Genomic DNA, 22,178 nt, shown 5'->3' with positions numbered 1-22,178 from the left:
CTTCACATTGTATGCTATCTAAATAGATGGTTATCTGCCTAATTCTCATCCTGTGACAAATGGTTCTAAAATATTTCCAAGAAAAAAATTATTCCAAAAGCCCAATGTATATATGCTGTCATTATCCAATTCAGAGTATACTATAACATTTCATTTTATTTTTAAAAACTCGTCATTGTATAAGAGAACACAAGCTAAATTGATACAAATAATGGATAAGAATAAGCAAGAAAATGTGGAGGGTTATATTGACCCAATGGTTTGAAATGTTCAAAGGAGGACCATCATGGTTGTCTCATTTAATGTAAACTGATGTGATACAGCAATTTGTATACGGGGTAAAGTTGGGAGTTCATAACCCACTTGAATCAAACTGTGAAAGATGATGTATTAAGAACTGTGTAATGTTTTGAACGACCAACAATAAAAAAAATAATAAAATAAAAAAATAAAAATAAAAAAAATAAAAAGATGCATGTACACAGGACACTGAGACATTTGGATTGCTCTATATCAAAGGGGAAAAAACTTAGATATGAATAAATTCTACATCTTGGAGCTAGAAAAAAAATCACTGACAACAGGTCATTTAAAATGAGAATGTCTTTGTTATTTTGTTCTAATCACTTCTTGACCCTACTTCATGCTTTCATGTTAATTGACCCAAATGGACAATACAACTGGAGGATGAAAATTAGCTATTCTAAATTCAGGCATATATCCTTCTTAAAAATGTTTTTGGTTTTTTTTTTCCCTTTCTGAAAGTCACCACAATAAGACCTCTAACCACCCTGCCACAGACTTCCTTTATAATCACTGCTGTGGACATGATGTTTTTGTGAATTTAGGAAATGCAAACCCTATCTTGTTAAACACACACACATACACAAACACACTGAATAACTGCTTATGTACCTATTTTGTTTCCCAACTCTAGAACCCCTCTCCTTTTGTATCATTTCTATACTGACCAAAAAAAAAAAAACACGTTCCAATTTTCCTTGCTAGTAAAATAATACTATTTAGCACAAGTTCATAAAACATTGCTTAAGAAGTTTTGTTTCAGCCAGATGCAGTGGCACACACCTGTAAGCCCAGCTATTCGAGAGGCTTTTTAAGGACAGTCTTAGCAACTTAGTGGGACACCTGTTTCAAAATAGAATGGGCCAAAAATGTAGCTCAGTGATAAAGCATCCCAGGTGCAATCCTCAGTACCCCACAAAACATTTTTGTTTCTGTTATTTTCAAGGTTGTAATGTTCGTACTCAGCTCTTCAAAGTTATGGGGTTTTGTTTTTGTTTTTAGTTGTAGTTGGACACAATACCTTTATTTTATTTATTTTCATGTGGTGCATGAGGATCTAACCCAGGACCTCACACATGCTAAGCGAGTGCTCTACCTCTTAGCCACAACCCCAGCCCCTCAAAGTTATGTTGTAGAAAACTATTTTTAAAGAACTGAATATAATCCCTAAGAGACATCTCCCTAAATCATATTTCAAATATTTTCATTTGGAATTTTGGCACTATTCCAGAAATAGAAAGTTTTAGCACTGGAAACTACAAATAAATATTTTTCTTGTGTCAGAGCAAATTTCGCTTGTTGCACAAAATAATAAAATTCTAATGGTGGTATGTGTTGTGGTTTGCATCTGAAATGGCAAATAAAGGAGAAGTTTTATAAAAATGGATTGCTTCTATCTATTTATGTAAATCTTTTTGTTATCACAAATTGGAGATGTTTTAATTTTTTAATTGTATTTATTTATTTAAGGTACTAGGGATTGAACCCAGGGATGCCCTACTAAGATGTACATTCCCAGCCCTTTTTATTTTTATTTAGAGACAGGGGTCTCACTAAATTGCTGAGGCTAGCCTCAAACTTGTGATTCTCCTGCCTCAACCTCTCTAGTAGCTGGGATTATGCACAGCTGCAATTTTATTTTTCAAATCTTCTTCTTCAGAAGCAAATCATAATGACCTCTATCAGTTATTCTTTGACATCATGTTGAGCTTGGGAGGGAGAAGTCCTGGATTAGGTCATAAAGAGAAAGGAAGGAAGGAAGGAGGCAATATTATACAAAATATTATATCCAAAAAAATTTCCATTACATTTTAGGGGTATTTTAGGTGGTATGATTATATTTTAGGAATTACTCCAGTATAACTGATTCTTCTACACTATTAGACAAGAAAGAAGTTTTGTGATCAGAAATACTCAAAACTGAGACTGATGTGAGAAAAGAAGATGCTTCTTTGGACTAAGTAAGTGCAACTTTCTTAAAATGCTTTCACAGTGTACTTCTGAAAGAAGTACAGGTTTTGGAAGGACGACAGCTCTTACAGAAGAAATTATTTCATTAGGTAGTGATTTTATATTGAAAGAAATACCCTATTTTATAACATTTTGAGTTCTATTGCCCTAGGAAAGAGCCAGTATTTGAAGGCGGGTCCAAGGCGTGCCAGGGGCAGTCTCCTCCCCCTGCAGAACCTTCTTCCTCATTCCTTCCAGTGCCCTTGGCCCTTTGCTTCCCAGGACTGCTGGATGCAGATCCACAGCAAGGAGTTTTGCTCTCCCGTGCCATCTGCATTGCTGGCTGTCCACTCCAACTACTGAAGGGACTGTCACCTCTTACAGTCTCCACGGTCTTAGGAAAATAAAAACGACCTCAAACCTCCAAGATCACTTCCTCTTTCAGAAAACTATTTGGTACAGGTAAGCAATATTATTCCTCTTTATTTAGAAATCCAAGCGTGGCAATTAGAGTTGATAAAAAGCTATCAAGAAGAGTTTTAAGTCCTTTCTCATCACTAAGGCAATCAGTAACAAGGAAATAAGAAAAGTTTGAGCAGAAACTGTTAAAAGAGTTTCATCTTAGGGCAGAGATTCTCCAACTTTTGGGTCTCTTACCCGCTCTGCTCTCTTAAAATTATTGAGAACTCTCAGGAGTTTTTGTTTCCCTGGGTTATTTACTGCCTTACTATAATTTACTGTATTAGAAAGTAAAACTTGGAAATTTAAAAATTAGTTACATACTAATTTATCTTAAAATAATAGTAAGTATATTACACTATCATAATTGACATTTTAAAATTAAAGATAGCTATGTGTTCCAAGAGGGAGCCCATTGTGAAAGAATAGCTTCAGTTTTCACTTTTGCAAATCTCTTTAGTGTCTGGCGTTACAGAAGACATAGGGAGTCTTTTTTGCATTCAGTCTCTGTCACACAGAATGTAGCTCTGGTAAATTCTTTTGTATCCTCGTGAGAGAATAAGAAAGAAAAAGATAAATCATACCCTAGAATTATTATAATATAGCTTTGACTTTGCAAAACCCTGAGAATTGTTGCTTTAGAGTGATATAATAAATAAGCTTTTCTTTAAAGGAAGTCTCGACTCCAAATCAATTATACTAAAAGCAAGCAAACACCTGGCACAAGTATATCTGAAGGTATCTGTAATATCGCCTTTGAGCTGGGCTACCATTGAATAATATTATGACATTTCCCAGGAGAATTCCATTTCACAATAAGGGAAGGGCTGAATAACTCTATTTCAAAGTTGAATAACAAAAAATGAGGACATCCTTAAACCCCATTTTTTTTTTGTATTCAGCTATTTCAAGTTCTGTTAAATACTGCTTCAAAATGTCTTTTTCCCCTACAGTGTGTTCTTTTTATTGCTTATGAAACTAAATTCAGACTTCTTTATATGACTTCCAAAACCCTCCATAATCTTGTGTTCACTGCAATGCACCAGAACTGTTCCACTACAGTCAAAAACGAGGTCCATTCAGTCCATCACCCACAACCACTTTGTTCTGGTTATCACATAAATGCTCTTCCATGGTGCTCTCTACCTACCCTTAACCATGCCCTTCTCCCTATGTTCAAATCTTGAGCACTCTTTGAGATTAAATTCAATTCTCTTTTTCACATTAGGCCATTTCAACTACATCAGTTCCATTTGACTTTTTATTTTACGTTTATATTTAGTAGTTGAGTCTATCTTTTATAATTAACTAACTCATTTCCTAGTTCATTCATTTTATCCTTATCTCTTCCACATCTGAATACACACATTCACAAGATGGCACAGTTTTCAAAAGCAAAATGTTATATAGAACTGAAAAGTTGGGTTTTGATCTTTTCTGTTGAGATGGCTCTCTACCTGATTGTAGGAAATTAATTATGTAGCATGCTTCCTCATTTCATCCCACATTCATCCAGAGAATTAAAATTTTTCAGAAAGGCACTAATAAAAACATTTTGGGGGGTTAGGGCTGTATCTCAGAGGCAGAATACTTGCCTAGCATGTGTGAGGCACTGGTTTTGATCATTAGCACCACATAAAAATGAAACAAATAAAATAAAGACATGCTGTCCGTGTACAACTATAAAAAAATTATTTTTTATTTTTTTAAAGAATTCTAAAGAAAAGATAAACATAATCATAGTAGCTTTTAAAATTCAAGGCATTTTTACATTTAATCTAATACTGTGTTTTTAAACACATAGTGACTTAACAATGTTGGTTGTATTATAAGTAGCCAATAAATATATGTGCTGTGTCAGAATTATAAGGAAGTGGTCCCTGGGGCATTTGCCACAAATAAATGGTTGTTTCCTGGCAGCCTTAACTAGAGTCTAGAACTGCAGAATGCTGGGGCTGGAAAAGACCTTCAAGTTTCACTATCCAACTTCCTTGTTGTCCAAATGAGGAAACTGAGACCCTCAGAGTTAAGTGACTTGCCTCAGACAAAATTGGAACTCATGTGGCCTAATTTCTATCGTGATATTCTGCCATTCATTCTCCTCTGGCTAACTTTGAAAATGTTATATAACTAAGACTTTATTTTTGTTTCAAAAAACCTGTTGTCACTACATATTCCTGCGAGGAGCTTTCTGAGGTGGTTTATAATTCTTTTCTTTAAAAAAGTCAATAGCCCAAGAATCTTTAGAGAATGTTGAAAACATTTTATCTAATGGGAACTATAATTTTTATATACTAGAGTTGTGAAGCAAAGCAAAGGAACATGGATAAGGAAAGATAAGAGAAAAATTAGGAGGAGTAAAGGACAAGAACACAACACTTGTAATCATAAATGAATTGAGATCTAAAAAAGTGGTAAGAAAAAAACAAATGAAAAATTCAAAATTAACACAAGAAATGAAAAAGAAACTATCAAGGAAAAAAAGAAGGAAGAGGATATTTTTAAAAGTCATTCTAATTTTTTTTAAATTTATTATCTTCCCTCATTTTCTTTCTCTTTCTCCTTGGCTTTTAGACAGAGGAAAAGGTTGTTTTTGGTTTTGTTTTTGTTTGTTTGTATTTTTCCAGTACTGAGGATAGAACTCAGGGGTGCTCTACCACTGAGCTGCACAGGGTCTTGCTAAGTTGCTGAAGCTGGTCTCAAATTTGTGATCCTCCTGCCTCAACTTCTATAACTGCTGGGATTACAGACCTGTGCCACCATGCCCAGCAGTGGAGGAAAGGTTTTAAGAAAGAAAAAGGAAATTCTATTAATAATTTTTATACTATTATCTTGGCAACAAGCAAATATTTATTCATTTAATATTTATTTAAAACTCTTACTACATTGTAAGCTCTTTCCAGGTGTCGAAGATTTGGGGGGAAAAGAATGCCGTTTTCTAAAGAAATTCAGACTAAAACTAGGCAAACCTGCCTGGAACCAAAGTAATGTTAATTCAGGGTAGTAAGAGTTATTTCAGAAGCCCGAACAGGGAAGAGAGGAAAGGGGGCTCTGAATAGAGAATGACCAGCTAGGAGTAGAGGAGTAAAGAAGGTTTGCCTAGAGGAGATATTAAGGCATGAAGGAAAGAAGAGTTTGGTGGATGAACAAAACAGAGGAATTCTGACCTGGTGGGGGAATTACTCTGGTAATAATATGTAATATGGGAAAGTCTGAAAGCAAGAAAACTTAAGTTTACTTAAGTACTAAAATAGAAGATGTGAGAAGTGTTGAGGCTTGATTTAAAACAGTGCTGGCAATATAAAGAGGCGATACCAAATTTTAGAGACATTTCTGAATCAAAATCTCATGTTATCAGATAAGAAAAAGGTTAGACAAAGGAATCAAGATTGACTCCCAGGGCTGGGGTTGTGGCTCAATGTTAAGAGTGCTTGCCTAGCATGCGTGAGGCACTGGGTTCAATAACTGGCACCACATAAAAATAAACAAAATAAAGGTATTATGTCCATCTATAACTAAAAATATATTTTTTAAAAAAAGATTGACTCCCAGGTCTTGAAAAGTTACTTGAACATGCTTTGGAAGATAATTCATTAGCTATCTTACCATTCAAATTGGATTGGAAGCTAGAACTTGACATTTGTGAATTATGTATTCTCCAACAACTACCATGCTCCTAAACTTGTTATGTTGCTTCCTAAAAGTAGTTTGGGATAGCTTTCTTTCTCCCCCATCCCCACATTCTGTCCTGGGTTTTACTAACTTACCTTCTGCTACCTCCAGTCGGTTTGTGTAATTTGTTCTACAGTGACCACAACTTCCCAATTGCCAAATTCAGTGAACTTATTCAAGCTTGTATCTAAATTATGGGCTCTGCAGCTTCTGAGTTCAAAGAGCCTTTCCTAGAAATTCCTGAGAACCTTGGCTTATGTGTCACATCCCTCTTAGATTTGCAAAACTGAACTAAATGTTTTTCCACTTAGGCTGTTTTTCATTCTTTCTCTTCATTGCTAATGAGGTAGTCAATCACTCAACAGATTGCCAGTCAGAAACTTTAAAGTCATCCTCAGTTCCTCCTCTTCCTATTGACTCACAACCAATCCAAAAAAAAAAAAACAAAAATAAAAATCCTGCTATTGAATTTACTACCTTAGTTTATGGCCTCATCAACTTCTGTTAAAATTGCTTCCACAGATATTGCTCAGTGGTAGAGCATTTGCCTGTAAGCATGAGCTCCTGAATTCAATCCCCAGCAACACAAAAAATTAATAAATGAAGTTGCTTTTGAAGTTGCCTCTGTCCTAGACTTGCCCAATGGAATCCATTCTCCATAATGCTACCAGAGTGAGCTTTTAAGTCATCAATTTAACTGTCTTTCTCCTGCTTAAAATGTCCTTTTTTAAGTGAAAAAAAAAAAGAAAAAATTAACCTCTTTAGCTTGTTAAACAAAGCTTTTGTAATCTGACTATCCTTCCCAGATTTTTGTCAAGGCAACTATACTGCAAGTTCTGTTTTCTGTGAATTGAATCAAGCAAAATCAAACAAATGTAATATAAAAATGATAATCTTGGAATAATAAATGGAAATAATGTGAATTCTTTCAAATTAAATAGTTTAGCCAGCAAGCCAAGGGAGTTGTTAACTGTTACATTACTACACATGGAAGTGTCTCTTATACCTCGTAAAATTATCTGCCTCCACATCAAAATCATATAAGTTAATCTATTCTTTATATATCTCAAAAGTTCTTAAGAAATCCAGATTATTATTGTGTTATGTTTTCAACATAACAAGTTTAAATATTTTTATATCTGGTAACCTTATCAACATGTTAAGTGGTATTATTACTGCTTGTTCTAAAAACATCTCCAAATATTAAGTTGGAACAAAAGTTAGATGCAAGAAAAAGAAATGTCAAACTACCATCATGACAAGCTGTGTGGACAAAGCATTCTATAAACCAGTAGTAATCATGCCTGGAAAGTAGATAAAAAGAACGTATACACTTTGGTGGTGACAGCATGCACTACAAGAATATCTCTTCCCATGCTTTTACATTTGTTCCCAAGGAAAAAATAATCTCATACTTATGTGAGGTCTTCAGAGACACATCCTTCCTGGAATGTGATTACACTTGCATTATTTATGATGAGGCCTCAAACAACCATCCCTGCTTGCTAGCCTTTGTTTACAAGGTCCTTCTTCGTGGACACTCTCCCCTGGCCTTGAAAATACTGCCTCACCTTTAAGGCCACACAGTCATCACTTTCTCTGAGAAGTCTTCTCCAATACCACCAAACAGAGGATCTCTTGTAAATTCAGCCCTTACAGTGTTCATTAAACTATTTCATAACTGTGTATTTGTCTCCCTCACTAGCATCTGGGTCACTGGAGGACAGGAGCAAATTTTCATATGTGGGTATTTCATCAGCTTCTGACCCCAAACCTGATGCATAGTGAATATTCTCTGACTGATGAAAGAGTTTAAAAATTATGTAGTAGAGCCAGGCATGGTGGCACACACCAGCTACTCAGGAAGAAGGATTTCAAGTTTGAGGCCAGCCTGGGCAACTTAGCAAGACCCTGTCTCAAAATTTAAAAAAAAATAAATTTTTAAAGGAGCTAGAGATATAGCTTGGCAGTAGAGCATGTCTGGGCTCAATTCCCAGTACTGAAAAAAAAATTCTATAGTAATTATTTTATTCTTATGGGAGTTAAAAATAGCTATCTTATTTTTAAGGTGACTGTGTCCTTCTCTAACTATTAGTTAATTTAATCCAATTCCTGCTCATGTAGCTCAGTACATTTCAAGTGAATTACTTCAATAAATATGTAAATTAAAAGTAGAAAAGACCAACTGTAGTCATTATTTCACCCATTTATAACCAATCAAAATAGAGTCCCGGCATAACAAATGTCTGCCAAAATGAATTCTCACACTGATAATACTGTGTTAAGTAATAAATCGATAAAAATGAATAAAGAAAATGCCCTCATGGAGCTCACAATCTAACTATTATAGGTCTGATTTTTTAATCTTAAAGTTTGTTTACTTTTAGTAAAAATAAATGTTTATATTTATCTCAGAAACTTTTTTATCCTCTGTTTTATTATTTTCTTCTCAATCTCCCTTATCCCCCATTTTAAGAAATTAATTGATAATTCTAAACGATTTGTCTTCATTTTATTTATATAAAATACATTTACTAACTATTCACATTAGGATGTAAGGAACTGAACCTAGATGAAATTGTTCAAAGCTCACCAAGTAACAAAGTATTTTAGGATAGCTTAATTTGAATTAAGTTTTTTCAACTCAGTTTTAATTTCTTGTTTCTTCTACTATATATGCTTGCTTGACCTCAGATTTTCTAGAAAAAAATTGAGTCAGTTCTTTACATATGAGCACAGATTTATAAGTACTCCCCTATATACCATTGTTTTGGTCAGTTTTCTATGATTGTAACAGTATACCTGAGACTAAGTAGTTTATTAAGAAAAGAAATTTATTTGGGCTCACAGTTCTGGAGACTGGAAAGTTCAAGATTGGGTAGCCACATTTGACAAGGGCTTTCCACCATGCGGCCAGCGCAATGGTTTCATTAATGAGGTTCTTGGCATAAAAGTTAGTTAGCGAAATCGAAATAAAACACACAGACTCAGTTACCTTATTTCTATTGCCAGGTTCGAGACGGCTCCCCTCTCTGGTTCCCAACTCTAACCGCCCAGCAGGGCAGCAAGGATTACTCAGGGCTAGCAGGAGAGAGAGAGAGAGAGAGCGAACACACCTGGGAGTAGCTTTTTATTGGGGAACAAGAGATTCAGGGGAGAATTCCATCCAATGAAGGTTGAGGGGGAACTGCACTCCAAGGTCAGGGTCAGTGATTGGGCCCTCGGGATCAGTGGTCAGGCACACCCCCACACGGATGGGTTCTCTCATCAGGAGAGGGCCGGGAAAATTCCGACACAGCCAGAACGCCTCAGACCCTAACCGGGAGCCGCCCAATTACGTGTCAGAATGGCTTCCCACAGGGCTTCATGCCACTTCAACTCATAATAAAAAGGAGAAGGGCAAGCGACAAAACACAAATGAAGGACTTGATTTTAACAACTCACTCATGAGAAAAGCACCAATGTGCTCTGCCTCCATTAGGTCCCACTTCCCAATATTGCCACACTGGGGACTAAGCCTCAACATGATTTTTGGTGGGGACAAATCATTGATGACTATGATTTTGCCACCTTGCTTGGAGCCCCGACTGTAACCACCCTCAGGAGCACAAAGCACTTCTAAACTTCAGAGAAAAGCTTCCTGATCTTTTTTTTTTTTTTTTTTTTTTTTTTTTTGGTGTAGGAAAGTTCTAAGTTTTCCTCTGAAAGTTCAGTATTTGAGTTTTTTTAAATAAAGTGGCCATAGATAGATTAAGAGGAGAAAAAGCCGTAACAGACTTCCTAACAAGCTAGGGAAGCCTGTAGCCCTTTCTCAGAACAATGTATTTACATCTGTAAAATTAAAGAGTCAGGCACAGTGGCACACGCCTGTAATCCCAGCGACTCAGGAGGCTGAGGCAGGAGGATCCCAAGTTCAAAGCCAGCCTCAGAAAAACTGAGGTGCTAAGCAACTCAGCAAGACCCTGTCTCTAGATAAAATACAAAATAGGGCTGGGGATATGGCTAAGTTTCAGAGTGCCCCTGAGTTCAATGCCTGGTACCAATAAATAAATAAATAAATACTTAGACTTACAAAGGAAACTCATTATATTAAAGCTGAGTTACAACAATTTAATCAAAATTTAAAATAGATGTGATTTTTAACACATTAAACAAGATCTCTTGGTAAGACTAATAACTTCTGTAATTTCAAAATAGAGCTTAAGCCGTATTTCAAGATCCCTATAACAATTGAAACAGGAAATGTGTGTTTCTATTAGTGACAGTCACAGATGCCACTGATAATTCTGTGGTTTGTTTCCTACACAAATAATTGGAAGAAGGCTAAATTTCAGTTAGAAGTTGGTTAACATAAATATGTATTTTTCCCATTCAAGTTTATAGATTTCTCATACTTAGAACCCTTAATCCATGACAAAATACTGGAAGGATACACACCATATTGTAGTGGGATAAGGTGGGGAAGAGTTAAGAGCAAAAAGAAGCAATTAGAATTTTTTCAAATTCTGTATTGTTTGATATTTTTACAGAAAGGTCATATTTAGGTACTATTTATGTAAAAACATGGTCTAATCCAGACTCCATATTCAAAACTGCTGCTGCTGCTCAAAAAAAAGGCCATCAAATGCCAGAGCCGGGCTGGGGATGTGGCTCAAGCGGTAGCGCGCTCGCCTGGCATGTGTGCGGCCTGGGTTCGATCCTTAGCACCACATACAAAACAAAGATGTTGTGTCCGCCGATAACTAAAAAATAAATATTAAAATTCTCTCTCTCTCTCTCTCTCCTCCTCTATCTTAAAAAAAAAAAATGCCAGAGCCTTTCAACCTTCCCTGCCCCTGCCCCAACCCTCTGGTGGAAAAGCCATTTTTGTCATTGCCTCAATTTTAATACGTTGCCAATGAATTTGTGAACCTTTAGCTTCTCACTTGTGGGAACTCATTTGTTATAAGACAGGAATGAACAAGTCCCTAATTAAAGAACAGGATTAGTTATGTTTCTGGTATCCACATTTGCAGTATGTTTATAAGGATAATATGTTTATATTAACCAATGAACACTAGGACAATTAATTCAGTTCAATTGTGAGCCATTTTTCCATAATAATATTGTTTAATCAAAAAGTGCTTTCTCTATTCCAAATATCTGATGATTCTTAAGAGATTGTTTAAACATGGGTACTCATACTGAGTGATAAACTGACTTCTAAATTTGCAGGTAGATCAAGATAACAATAAAAGTTTCCTTTTATATAAAAAGAACAATCATTGCCTCTTAACAACAGATGACTCTTTGCTTCCATTAGGAATAAAGATGGCTGCCGCGCCCACAGAAAATAATTATATCAACTTTGTGGAAATGACATTTATTGATGATACACTTTACTTCAAAGGTTAGTCGTAAAGCAATAGGACAAACATATTTGAGGCTTAGATAAATGTATTCAACTAGAAAGGTTGTGAGGTAAACTATTAAGTAATTACTTTTTGTCACCAGATTCCATTGTAATATTAAGATGTCTCTTCTCTCAAAAAATTTGAATCTCTAGAAATTAACCACAACACTTCCAAAGTCCCAGTACTAGTTCCCAGCTCATGTCTTAGCACTTTAATTAGTAGTAGCCCACTCTCAAAGTGGCAGCAGGTACACATCCTGCAAGTCCCACAAAACTGGGTACATGGAGGAAATACTATTTCCCAAAGCAAATTGGTAGATTATGAAATCCCCTGAATATAGAGTTTTGTAAGTGAGTTATACCATCTTATGCAAATGTATTGAATAAAAATTCATTCTTATGATTACTCTTTTATGAGCAATTTGATTTCAATAGAAAGTTTAGCTTCATTTGAAAGCTTCATAAAAAATTCTTACATGACTTTCCATTTGAGCAATAAATTTAAGAATAAAACTTATGACTTTATAAAATTTCTCTTTAGTTATGTATTGAACTTTATAAATCCTAAACTTAAATTTTAAATCTAACTTATCTAGCAACACATTAAGTCTAATGAGCTTCATTTTATCAGCCTTTTGGATGATAATAAAATATTTTTTGATGGAGGCCAACAAAGGCCACCAGAAAAACAGAGGTTAAAGATGGGAGCAGCAGAACAGAGTCATCAAAGGCTAGGATAAGAGGAAATTCTGTGTAGAAATATATAAATTTAACATATTTTTTTCTCCTTTTTCTCTCCTTTAGCTGAAGATGATGGTAAAATATAAATATATTTCTCCTTATTTGTAAAGTAGGTGGCTCAGCCTTGGCACATCCACATCACTCTTGTCAGCTGGGAGACACTGTCCACATGGTACCAACCTATTTGAGAAGGCATCATTCCTCAAAGAAATGTGGAGTGAACAGCACAGCATCGGAACGAAGATAACCATAAGGGATACGAAAAGAACCACTATAAAATTTGCTTCCTACACCTTAGAAATTTCTAACTCTTAGAAGCTACAAAATAGATCTTACCTATTACAGGTCCTAAGATTATCAGGGAGGCATAGATTGTCTGGAGGGAATAGGAAAAGGAGACCAATGTAAGAGAATTGTCCAAAATCAGTATCTCCCTTCTTAAACCTCCTTTCTTAGAAGTGCTTTGGGGAAAAGTCTAGGAAGCTCCCATGGGAAAGAGTATTCTGGAAGTCAAGAACCTAGAGGGGCTGGGGTTGTGGCTCAGCAGCAGAGTGCTCGCCTAGCACATGTGAGGCCCTGGGTTCGATCCTTAGCACCATATAAAAATAAATTAATAAAAAATAGGTATTGTGCCAAACTACACCAAAAAAAATAAAATGTTTAAAAAATAAAAAGAACCTAGGGATGGGTAATATAAGCAGACCACATTGAAAGGCCAAGATATGAAAGGAAACATGGCATATATGAGGAACTAAGGGTAATTCGGGATAGGAGTAGAGTGGGAGGAGAACAATGAGAGAAGCTAGTGAGAAACAGGGTGCAGATTAAGAAATTCTCTTATGCCAGGGTAAGGGATTTGGACCTTGTCTTGAGGGTAATAGAAATTCACTAAGCACAGGACTAATTTCAGAACATTTCAGAGTGTGGTTCATGTATATGGCTAGATGCAGCCTGATGACACTAGAATCTCCAATTTCTTCTTTCCTGTTACTCTATCATCCCCTAGTTGTTTGACTCATTCTTACTATTCAAAATCATCATACTTCCTGGGTCTATAACCCAGTTATCAAGAAAGGTCATTAAAGGAAGACCAGCCCATTCCTTTTAAAGGCTTTACTTGGAAGCTATACACATAATTCCACTCATATTCCATTGACAAGACACATGGCCACACCAACTGCAAGAAATCTGGAAAATATATTTTTATTCTGGGTGGCCATGTGCCTCATTAGAATTCAGGGATAACAGGATAATCTTTTAAAATATCCTTCTAGCTTCAGTATAATGAATTGATGGTATAGGATGAGGATGTGGGGGATAAAAAAAGGAAGATAACAGTTAAGGGACTGTTATTTTAGTCTCTAAACGAAATTGTGTGGAGTGACAATGAGAAGCTGCAAATGGATTTTGGAAATACTTGAAAGAACCAATAAGATATTATTTGGGGTTAGACTTGAAAGGGGATATAGAGTAAGGCAGAAAAGATGATGCCTACTTCTCCCACCACTACCCCTGAACCAGAAAGCATCAATTAGGTTTAGCAGCAGAAAGTTTGGTGATTGTAGTGAAAGCAGATTGATAGAGAAATGTAAGCAGAGGCAGATTTCAATAAGTAAAAGAGTAAATGGAAAGTAAAGAAATGATACAGACAATTCTTGCTTGGCTGTTCAAAGAGGGAAAGTAGGCTATAGGTGTACAGTGAGATGGGCTTTGATGGAGGAGTTTTCAATATCAAAGAGCTTTAGGTTTTTCTGATTATAAAAATAATGTTTGTGCATAATGTGTCAAAAGGCATTCTACTGCCATGTATAACTAACTAGAACAAATTACAAAATAATTTGTTTATTATGATTCATTCTAACAAAGAAGATGCTTTCTGGCCCTTGATCTTCAAGGCTGCAAGATGCAATGTGGTGCTGGTCCCTTCAACAACAGCACTCAGAAGCCAGGCTTGGAGTTTTGTAGTCAAAAGATTAACGAGTTCAAGATGTAAAATACCAACATAAAAGATAGACAAAATGGATTTGACTGCATAGGGAAGGAAGAGAAGACAAGAGAAGATTAGGAAGGAAATATTAGAGTCAGGAGACTGGAGGACTTAGTGATGTCTGAGAATATGTGTAGTTGGAGTAAAAGCATAAACAAACCAGAAAGACAGGAAACTGATCAGAAAGTGGATGTCTGAAGTGAACATTTCAGAGGGTGGTTCTGAGTAGTAACAGGCAACAGTGAGCCTCTGGAAGCAAGCTAAAAACAACAGTCAACTTGATCATAGCCACTTCTGGAACAGAAGATTATAATCGATATTGAAAATAGAAGTGTACAGAGGGTCTATTTATACACTTAGAAAAATATATTTTAATAACATTTAATGTATATTGTAGACAACCTGGAATCAGATTACTTTGGCAAGATTGAACTTAGACTCTCAATCTTAAGAAATTTGAATGACCAAGTTCTCTTTGTTGATCGGAGAGAGCAACCTGTGTTTGAAGATATGACTGATTGTGACATTTTAGGTATGTTTTTTTGTATCTTCAAATTCAGAGATAATTAATGATTTCTTCTCATTCCATTTTACTGCCTACATATTTCTATACAAGACCCAATCCTTATATAAAAAGCCATAGATGTAATAATAATTTCTCCTATAAAACACTTTGAGTTAGCGTGAAAAATTTGATCTAATAAACACATTGCTGGAGTTTACATCATTCTGCATCTACATTTCGATCACCAATCCCTTCATTTTAATTGTATTAACTGTATAAGATCTCTATAGAGTTGGATCCTTAATCCTTGCTGGTTATAGCTGAAAATATTGATAACATTTGGTAACACTTTAAAACTCAAAATTAAACATTAACATACAAGCATTTCAAATGAGTCAGTCTTCTACCAAAAACTTCAAAGATTGTCTTAGAAAATGAGTAAATTTATTGAGCCTCTTAAGGTATAAATTCCACATATCAGAGTTTGGGACCAGGATGAAGTATTGAATGTACATTCTTGAAAAACATGGAATTTATACCTTAATAAATATATTTTAATCATCTAATTAGCATTCAAAAGCTAAAAACAATCTTAGAATTCAGAATATATTTAACATGTTCAAAAAGTTGTCTCATATGTGTTGTACATACATTTAAATGTGTTTTAAAGAGGCCTGGTATGGATAATTGTGAATGTAATGCACTCCACTATTGTCATGTATGTAAGAAATAAATTTAAAAAGAAAGAAAAAAAAGAGGCCTGGTATGTAGGTCAGTGATAGACTGCTTACCTTGCAAACACAAGACACTCATTCCACCCCAAGTACTGCAACAACAGCAACAAACATCTTTTAAATGTGTTTAAGGAATCTGGCCAGCTGTGTGTAGTCCCCTTTTGCTCTCTGGTCAAATCTCAGAGTGCAGAATTGGCAGTGGGTCTAAGAACTGTTCTTTGGTTACATTTCCAAAATATCAATGCAAAAAATTCTTCTAACTAGTATTCTCATCTATTAATGTTTATTTCAGGTAATGAACCCCGAACTACATTTGAAATATACATATATAAAGATAGCCAACCTAGAGGTCTGGCTGTAGCCATCTCTGTGAAGTGTGAGAAATATTACACTCTTTCCTGTGAGAACAAAAATATTTCTTTTAAGGTAAGACTGAGCCTGACTTTGTTTTTAGCCATATTAATGGACAAAATTAGAAAACTCAAATATCCTCAGTTCAGCCTTTGATCTAGAACAGAAAGAGCAAGAAACAGAACCATTGAGATGGACAGTTAACAAAAAATTTCAGACTCTTCAACCTCTTGCTATAACACTATGGTTTTTCTGATCCTGTCACAGAACAAATAGGCACACTTGTTTCATAACCTGAATGTCTCAATAGCCAATCTGTATACAAATAGTAGTATAGAATAAGTATATGAATTATAAATTCATTTAATAGTAGCATATGACTTTCTAGATAAACTCTTGCTGCATAGATTGAAGCTAATTGTCCTGGAAATCTGCTACTTTATAAACTATGATGAAGATGTTTTAATCCCTAATTGTTCTGTTCTTGCTTCTTAGCCTAAGTCTTAGCCACATCCTTCAGTTTTCAGTTGATGTATCTTATTTTTAACATTGATCTAATTGAATAAAATTAATAAGATCAGCTATAAAATAATGCTATGATTTTTTCAAAGTCAAATTCAAAATATTTTTGGCCATTACTTTTTTCTCCATTATTCTCCATTATTCTGTATTATTTTTCTCTGTTCTCTGTATCGTTGTTAGATAAACAACTATTAACTATAGCTACAGACTGCGCCAGAAAATTCCTTCCCAATGAGAGCAGCCAGAGGTTGCTGACAAATTGACAGTTCTTTAAAGGAGAATCACATGTTGTAAAGACTCTGAGTAGGAAAACCACTGTCAGAATCACCACTCCCAATTTAAAAAGTTAGGTGTGACCTCAGTGGAGAGGCCAAGGGGCAACTTGAAAGAAAAAAAAAAAAGCTATACTAAAATATAATCCAAGTAAGAACAGTGATTGTGCAACAGATAAAGCCTCCAGACAAATTTCTGAGCCATTCCCTTCTTACTAGAGTGAACCCCTTCAGATGGCAATTTACAGTTCCTACCCCAGAAGCTTAGTTATCATATTGGAATTTGAGGCCTGGAATGGAAGGGCAGAGTGGAAAGGATTAAGCAGTTAAGTGAACAAGAAAATTGGAAGGGAAAGAAATGGCCAACCTCAGGCTTTGTGGGTAGAAGAAAACTACTTCAGCTGAAGAGGCAGATTCAGAATCTGAGATAATACGGAATTTCACATGAATTCTTGTTGAGAGAGACTGACTAGGGTATTAAGATCAAAGTAATGCTTGGAATGTAGTAGGAATTGGAACAAATCCAGGTTTAGGAGACCCTGAAGCTTATACAATTTTCGTGACCCATTTAAAGAAATAAAATATAAAATTATATTTTATAAAGTATAAAATATTTATAAAATATAAAACAGAGGCATAAACTACAATTTATTTAGGATTTTTTTTTAAATGAGGGTCTTAGGCCTTGCTGGCACTGTGGAACACACCTTAATTCCAGCAACTTGACCGCCAGGACAGGAGGATTGCAAGTGCCAGGCCTGCCTTCACAACTTAATGAGACTCTGATTCAAAATTTAAAAAAATAAAAAAGTACAAGAGGCAAAGCTCAGTGGTAAAGCACCCCTGGGTTCAATCCCTACCACTAAAAAAAAGAAAAGAGGGCCTTAGAAGAGAAACTTACATGTGATCAGTCCTGACATTGAAGCTTCAATAGCTTCTTAGGGAATTTATTTCTGGAAGGAACTCAGTAAATATTAATTGAATGGATGGATGGGGGAAAATAAGGGAAGGGGAGAGGAAGGGAAGAGAGGTGAGGTGGGAGGAGTATGCTAGGACCAGTATTAGCTCCTGTTCTTTAATCCCTTTTCCTCCACTAATAATAATCTTAGAGGAGGTTACTGTAGAATAGGGTCTAGATAATAAGACATGTCTGGCTGCCATTTTAAGCTCATCTTTCTGTGTTAGCTATTAGCTCTGAATTTCTTTGCACAAGAACATTTACAACACCAAGAGGGCTTTTCTTCAGGAATTACTATCAGTACCTGTTTCTCACCTATATATCCAGACTTTGCAGTGGAATCAGAAGTGTACAAAAGAGCTGATGTTAGGTCCAGTTTAACTTTACCTGCATCCAATTCATCCCTCCTCATATAAAGTATCTTTGGCCCTTAGAGCATGTGTTTCACCAGGTAGCCTTTCCAAGTTGTGGATCTCCAAGGTCACTCTATCAATTTGCCGTGTACTTTCCCTGGGATGACTTTAAGTGGCCACGACCAAGACACAGGAAAATTCCAAGGATTTTCTTGTCTCACTTCTGAAATGTGACATTGAAAAATGATTAAAGAGATCACCTATTTTATGCACACTCCCACCTTCAACTATAATTTTCCATGCTAGGCTTGATCTAACAAGTTCATTTTCCCCTGTGATATTACTAAAGCTTTTGATACTTTGGCCAAGAATTGTTTCTTACTTATACATTAGACTTCAGCTTAGTCCCAGATTGACTCCTACAATTTAAGGTTTCTTCCTAAATTGTGGTTTGCTGTAGACAGCTGCAAAAGAAGATATCAGCGACGGAACTAATTTCTACTGTTATCAACTCAGGATCCTCACTTGTTGGTAACTAAGTTGGAAGTACTCATCTCCACCAGTGCTCCAGAGTCTTCAAGGCATCTTAGGAGGAAGGTGGATGGATGCTATTTTAATTCTAAAAGTTTATTCATCAGGCCCTACGATGATGAGAATCTTTGCTACTATGGGGTCAAAATTTAGTACAAAATGTCTACTGGTTCCAGGATTAACATGGAAGAAACTTGGACAGTTCCCACATTTTCTAGTCTATGCTGAATAGTAAACATGGTGCAATACTAGGAAATATGGGTACTACTTACAGTTAGATGACCAGCAGGATTATAGTTGCAAGTAATCTAACCATTCCTCACAAGACCTTGTCCTCTGGTTAAAAAATACAGGAATCAATGTGTGCCTTTCAGGGCATACAGCTCAGCCAAGTAGGCTATATTCATGATAAAAATTCAAGACCACTCTGCACCAGTATGCTTCACAGAGAAAAAGTCAAGGGCTATTGACTGAGCCAGTATAGCAGGGATATACAAGAACCCAGGACCCAGCCTTAAGAACAACTATTGTATCTAATTATAGTAAATTGTAGTTTTAGGATCCAGTGAAAGAAGAAATTGAGATTTTTGGCATATCCTGTCTCTCTCAGAATTGTCTCAGACACTAGAGCTACCAAGGTTTATAGAAGGATGTTTTTGTCAGCTTTTTGTTGCTGTAACCAAAATACCCAATAAGAATAACTTAGAGAAGGAAAAGTTTATTTTGGCTCACAGTTTTTGAGGTTCAGTTCATGATTGGCCAGCTCCACTGCTCTGGGCCCAAAGTGGGCAGAACATCATGGCCGAAGTACATGGTTAAGGAAAATTACTCAGCTCATGGTAGATAGAAAGCAGGGGGTGAGGCAAAGCACCAGGGACAAAATATAAACTCCAAAGGCATATCTCCAGTGACCTACTTCCTTTAACCACACCCTACCTATCTATAGTTACCACCCAGTAAGTCCATTCAATTTTTTTTTAATGGTTCTTAGGATTGAACCTGGGCTTTGTACATGCTAAGCAATTGCTCTACCACTGAACCAAAATTCCAGCCCTGTCTATTCAAATTATTAATCTACCTAATGAATTGACCCACTAATTAGGTATATAGCTCTCATAATCTAATCATTTCATCTCTGATCATTTTCCTACATTAGCAGGAGCTGTGGGAGTACACCTTATAAGCTGTAACAGAGGAGATCATCAATATCTTTAGATGTGAATGATTGGAGGAGATAGGAACTGATATTAGCTCCAAAAGGTGTGGTCTTTGCTAGAACTCCATTTCATCTTGAGCAGATGTGGGCTCCACTTAATGAAAGTGGAGAGAAGGAAGCTATCAAACAATAGGGAAACCAGGAAGTCTGAATGTGGATGTGTATTCATGGTGGAAAAGAGTCAGAGTGGACAGGAAGAATGGGAGGTTAGAAATTAAGGAGAGGAGATAAATACTTCTATATTTAGAGATTCTTTTTTCTTAACTTTCAAGAAGAAAAACTATTTTAGTTCTGTTCAATAGTGTATTTCTAAATAAACTGCATATATTCAAATTGCTCATATCCTAAAAAAGTTACTTAATTTTGTGTTCTTTTTCTCTATAGGAAATCCATCCTCCTGATAATATTAATGAGACAAAAAGTGACATCATATTCTTTCAGAGAGCTGTTCCAGGACATGATGATAAGAGGCAATTTGAATCTTCATTGTATGAAGGATACTTTCTAGCTTGTAAAAAAGAGAAAGATCTTTACAAACTTACTTTGAAAAAACAGGATGACTCTAGAGATAAATCTATAATGTTCACTGTTATAAACAAGAACTAAACATTAAAATTTGTTTTCTGAGTTTTTTAATTGATTTTATTTTTTAAATACCCAACAGCAGAATGCACTACAATTCTTATTACACATATAGAGCACAATTTTTTATATCTTTGTAAAGTATGTTCATGCCAATTCATATATTCATACATGTACTCTGTTTTTTTGCATTATAATTCTTATTACATATATATATATAGCACAATTTTTCATATCTCTGTTTGTATATAATGTTTTCTGAATTTTTGTGTTTCAGAAAGATTGTAAGAGTTTATGAGCTTTATCATAGTCCTTTGTGTTGCTATAGTGAAATATTGGAGGCTGAGTAACTTATAAAGAGGTTTAGTTGTCTCATGATTCTAGTACCTGGAGGATCAAAATAGCATGTTACTAGCATCCTGCTAAGGGCACCCCGTGACTGTGTCGAAACATGGTAGGGAAGTGGAAGAGAAATAGCCACAGACAGAAGGTGCCAAACACATGGATTAGACTCACTTTATAATAACTTACTCTTGAGAGGGGGGCATTGGTTCATTCCAAAGTTGGGTCCTTCATGATCTAATCATTCCCCACCAAACCCACCTTTAAGATTGTACCACCTCAATTTTATTACCTCAGAGACCAAAAGCTTACAGCATGAATCTTTAGGAAACAAACCATATACAAACCATAGCAAGGCTATACATGTAGTGATGAAATAAAATTAACAAGGATCTCAAAATGCATAATTTAAAAATGAGTAAGTGGTGCCTAGGGATGAATGCAGCTCAGTAGTAGAGCACTTGCCTAACATGTGAGACCCTGGGTTTGATCCCCAGCATTGTAATGAAAATAAATAAGTTGGCTGGGGTGTAACTCAGTGGTAGAGCACTTGCCTAGCTCGTGTGTGACCCTGGGTTCAGTCCCTAGTACTGAAAAAAAAAAAGTCTCCCAGAACTGAATTATCTAAGTGAATAAAATATTTTTACAATATATAAAATGCAGGCTGGGTCTGGGGCTCAGCAGTAGAGCACTCGTCTAGCAAGTGCAAGGCCCTGAGTTCGATCCTCAGCACCACATATAAATAAATAAATAAAATAAAGGTATTATGTCCAACTACTTCTAAAAAATAAATGTTTAAAAATAAATAAAAATGCATAGTTTTAAGATAATACAACATTGTTCTGAGCGTGGTGGTGCACGCCTGTAATCCCAGCGGCTCAGGAGGCTAAGGCAGGGGGATCACAAGTTCAAAGTCAGCCTTAGCAAAAAGTAATGCACTAAGCAACTCAGCAAGATCCTGTCTCTAAATAAAATACAAAAAAGGGCTAGATGTGGCTCAGTAGTTAAGTGCCTCTGGGTTCAATCCCTGGCACCAAAAAATAAATAATAAAATATATATACCATTGTGTTAGTACATATATTGTACTCAATAGAATTGGTTTGAATCTTTTGGGTTATTGGTCCTAATAATGAAAGATTTTGATATTTGACTTGTTTTTGGTGGGGAGGGATGGATATTGAACTCAGGGGTACTTTACCACTGAGTTACATCCCCAGCCCTTTTGTTTTTTACTTTGAGATGGGGTCTTAACTCAGTTGGTAAGGCTAACCTGGAACTTGCAATCCTTCTGCCCAGACCACCCAAAT

At 35.8% G+C, this 22,178-nt stretch overlaps 1 protein-coding gene across 1 annotated transcript; it reads left to right on the top strand.

Annotated features, from left to right (window-relative positions):
- Window positions 1-2,497: 2,497 nt before the first annotated feature.
- Window positions 2,498-20,573, top strand: Il18 (interleukin 18). The gene is made up of 6 exons (XM_005334220.5): window positions 2,498-2,715; window positions 11,687-11,773; window positions 12,581-12,592; window positions 14,902-15,036; window positions 16,036-16,169; window positions 20,331-20,573. The coding sequence occupies exons 2-6, from the start codon at window positions 11,695-11,697 to the stop codon at window positions 20,550-20,552; spliced, it is 582 nt and encodes a 193-aa protein (XP_005334277.1). The 5' UTR covers window positions 2,498-2,715; window positions 11,687-11,694; the 3' UTR covers window positions 20,553-20,573.
- The last annotated feature ends 1,605 nt before the right edge of the window (window positions 20,574-22,178 follow it).

Source organism: Ictidomys tridecemlineatus, chromosome 4 (assembly GCF_052094955.1).
Source record: "Ictidomys tridecemlineatus isolate mIctTri1 chromosome 4, mIctTri1.hap1, whole genome shotgun sequence".
NCBI lineage: Eukaryota > Metazoa > Chordata > Mammalia > Rodentia > Sciuridae > Ictidomys > Ictidomys tridecemlineatus.
This window is presented reverse-complemented; position numbering and strand designations above follow the sequence as displayed.

Excerpts from the sequence above, each read along its gene's own strand:
- Il18 (XM_005334220.5), top strand. The coding sequence starts at position 11,695 with ATGGCTGCCGCGCCCACAGAAAATAATTATATCAACTTTGTGGAAATG. Across the intron at positions 15,037-16,035 it reads GACTGATTGTGACATTTTAG|GTAATGAACCCCGAACTACA; the intron begins GTATGTTTTTTT and ends TGTTTATTTCAG. Across the intron at positions 16,170-20,330 it reads ACAAAAATATTTCTTTTAAG|GAAATCCATCCTCCTGATAA; the intron begins GTAAGACTGAGC and ends TTTTCTCTATAG.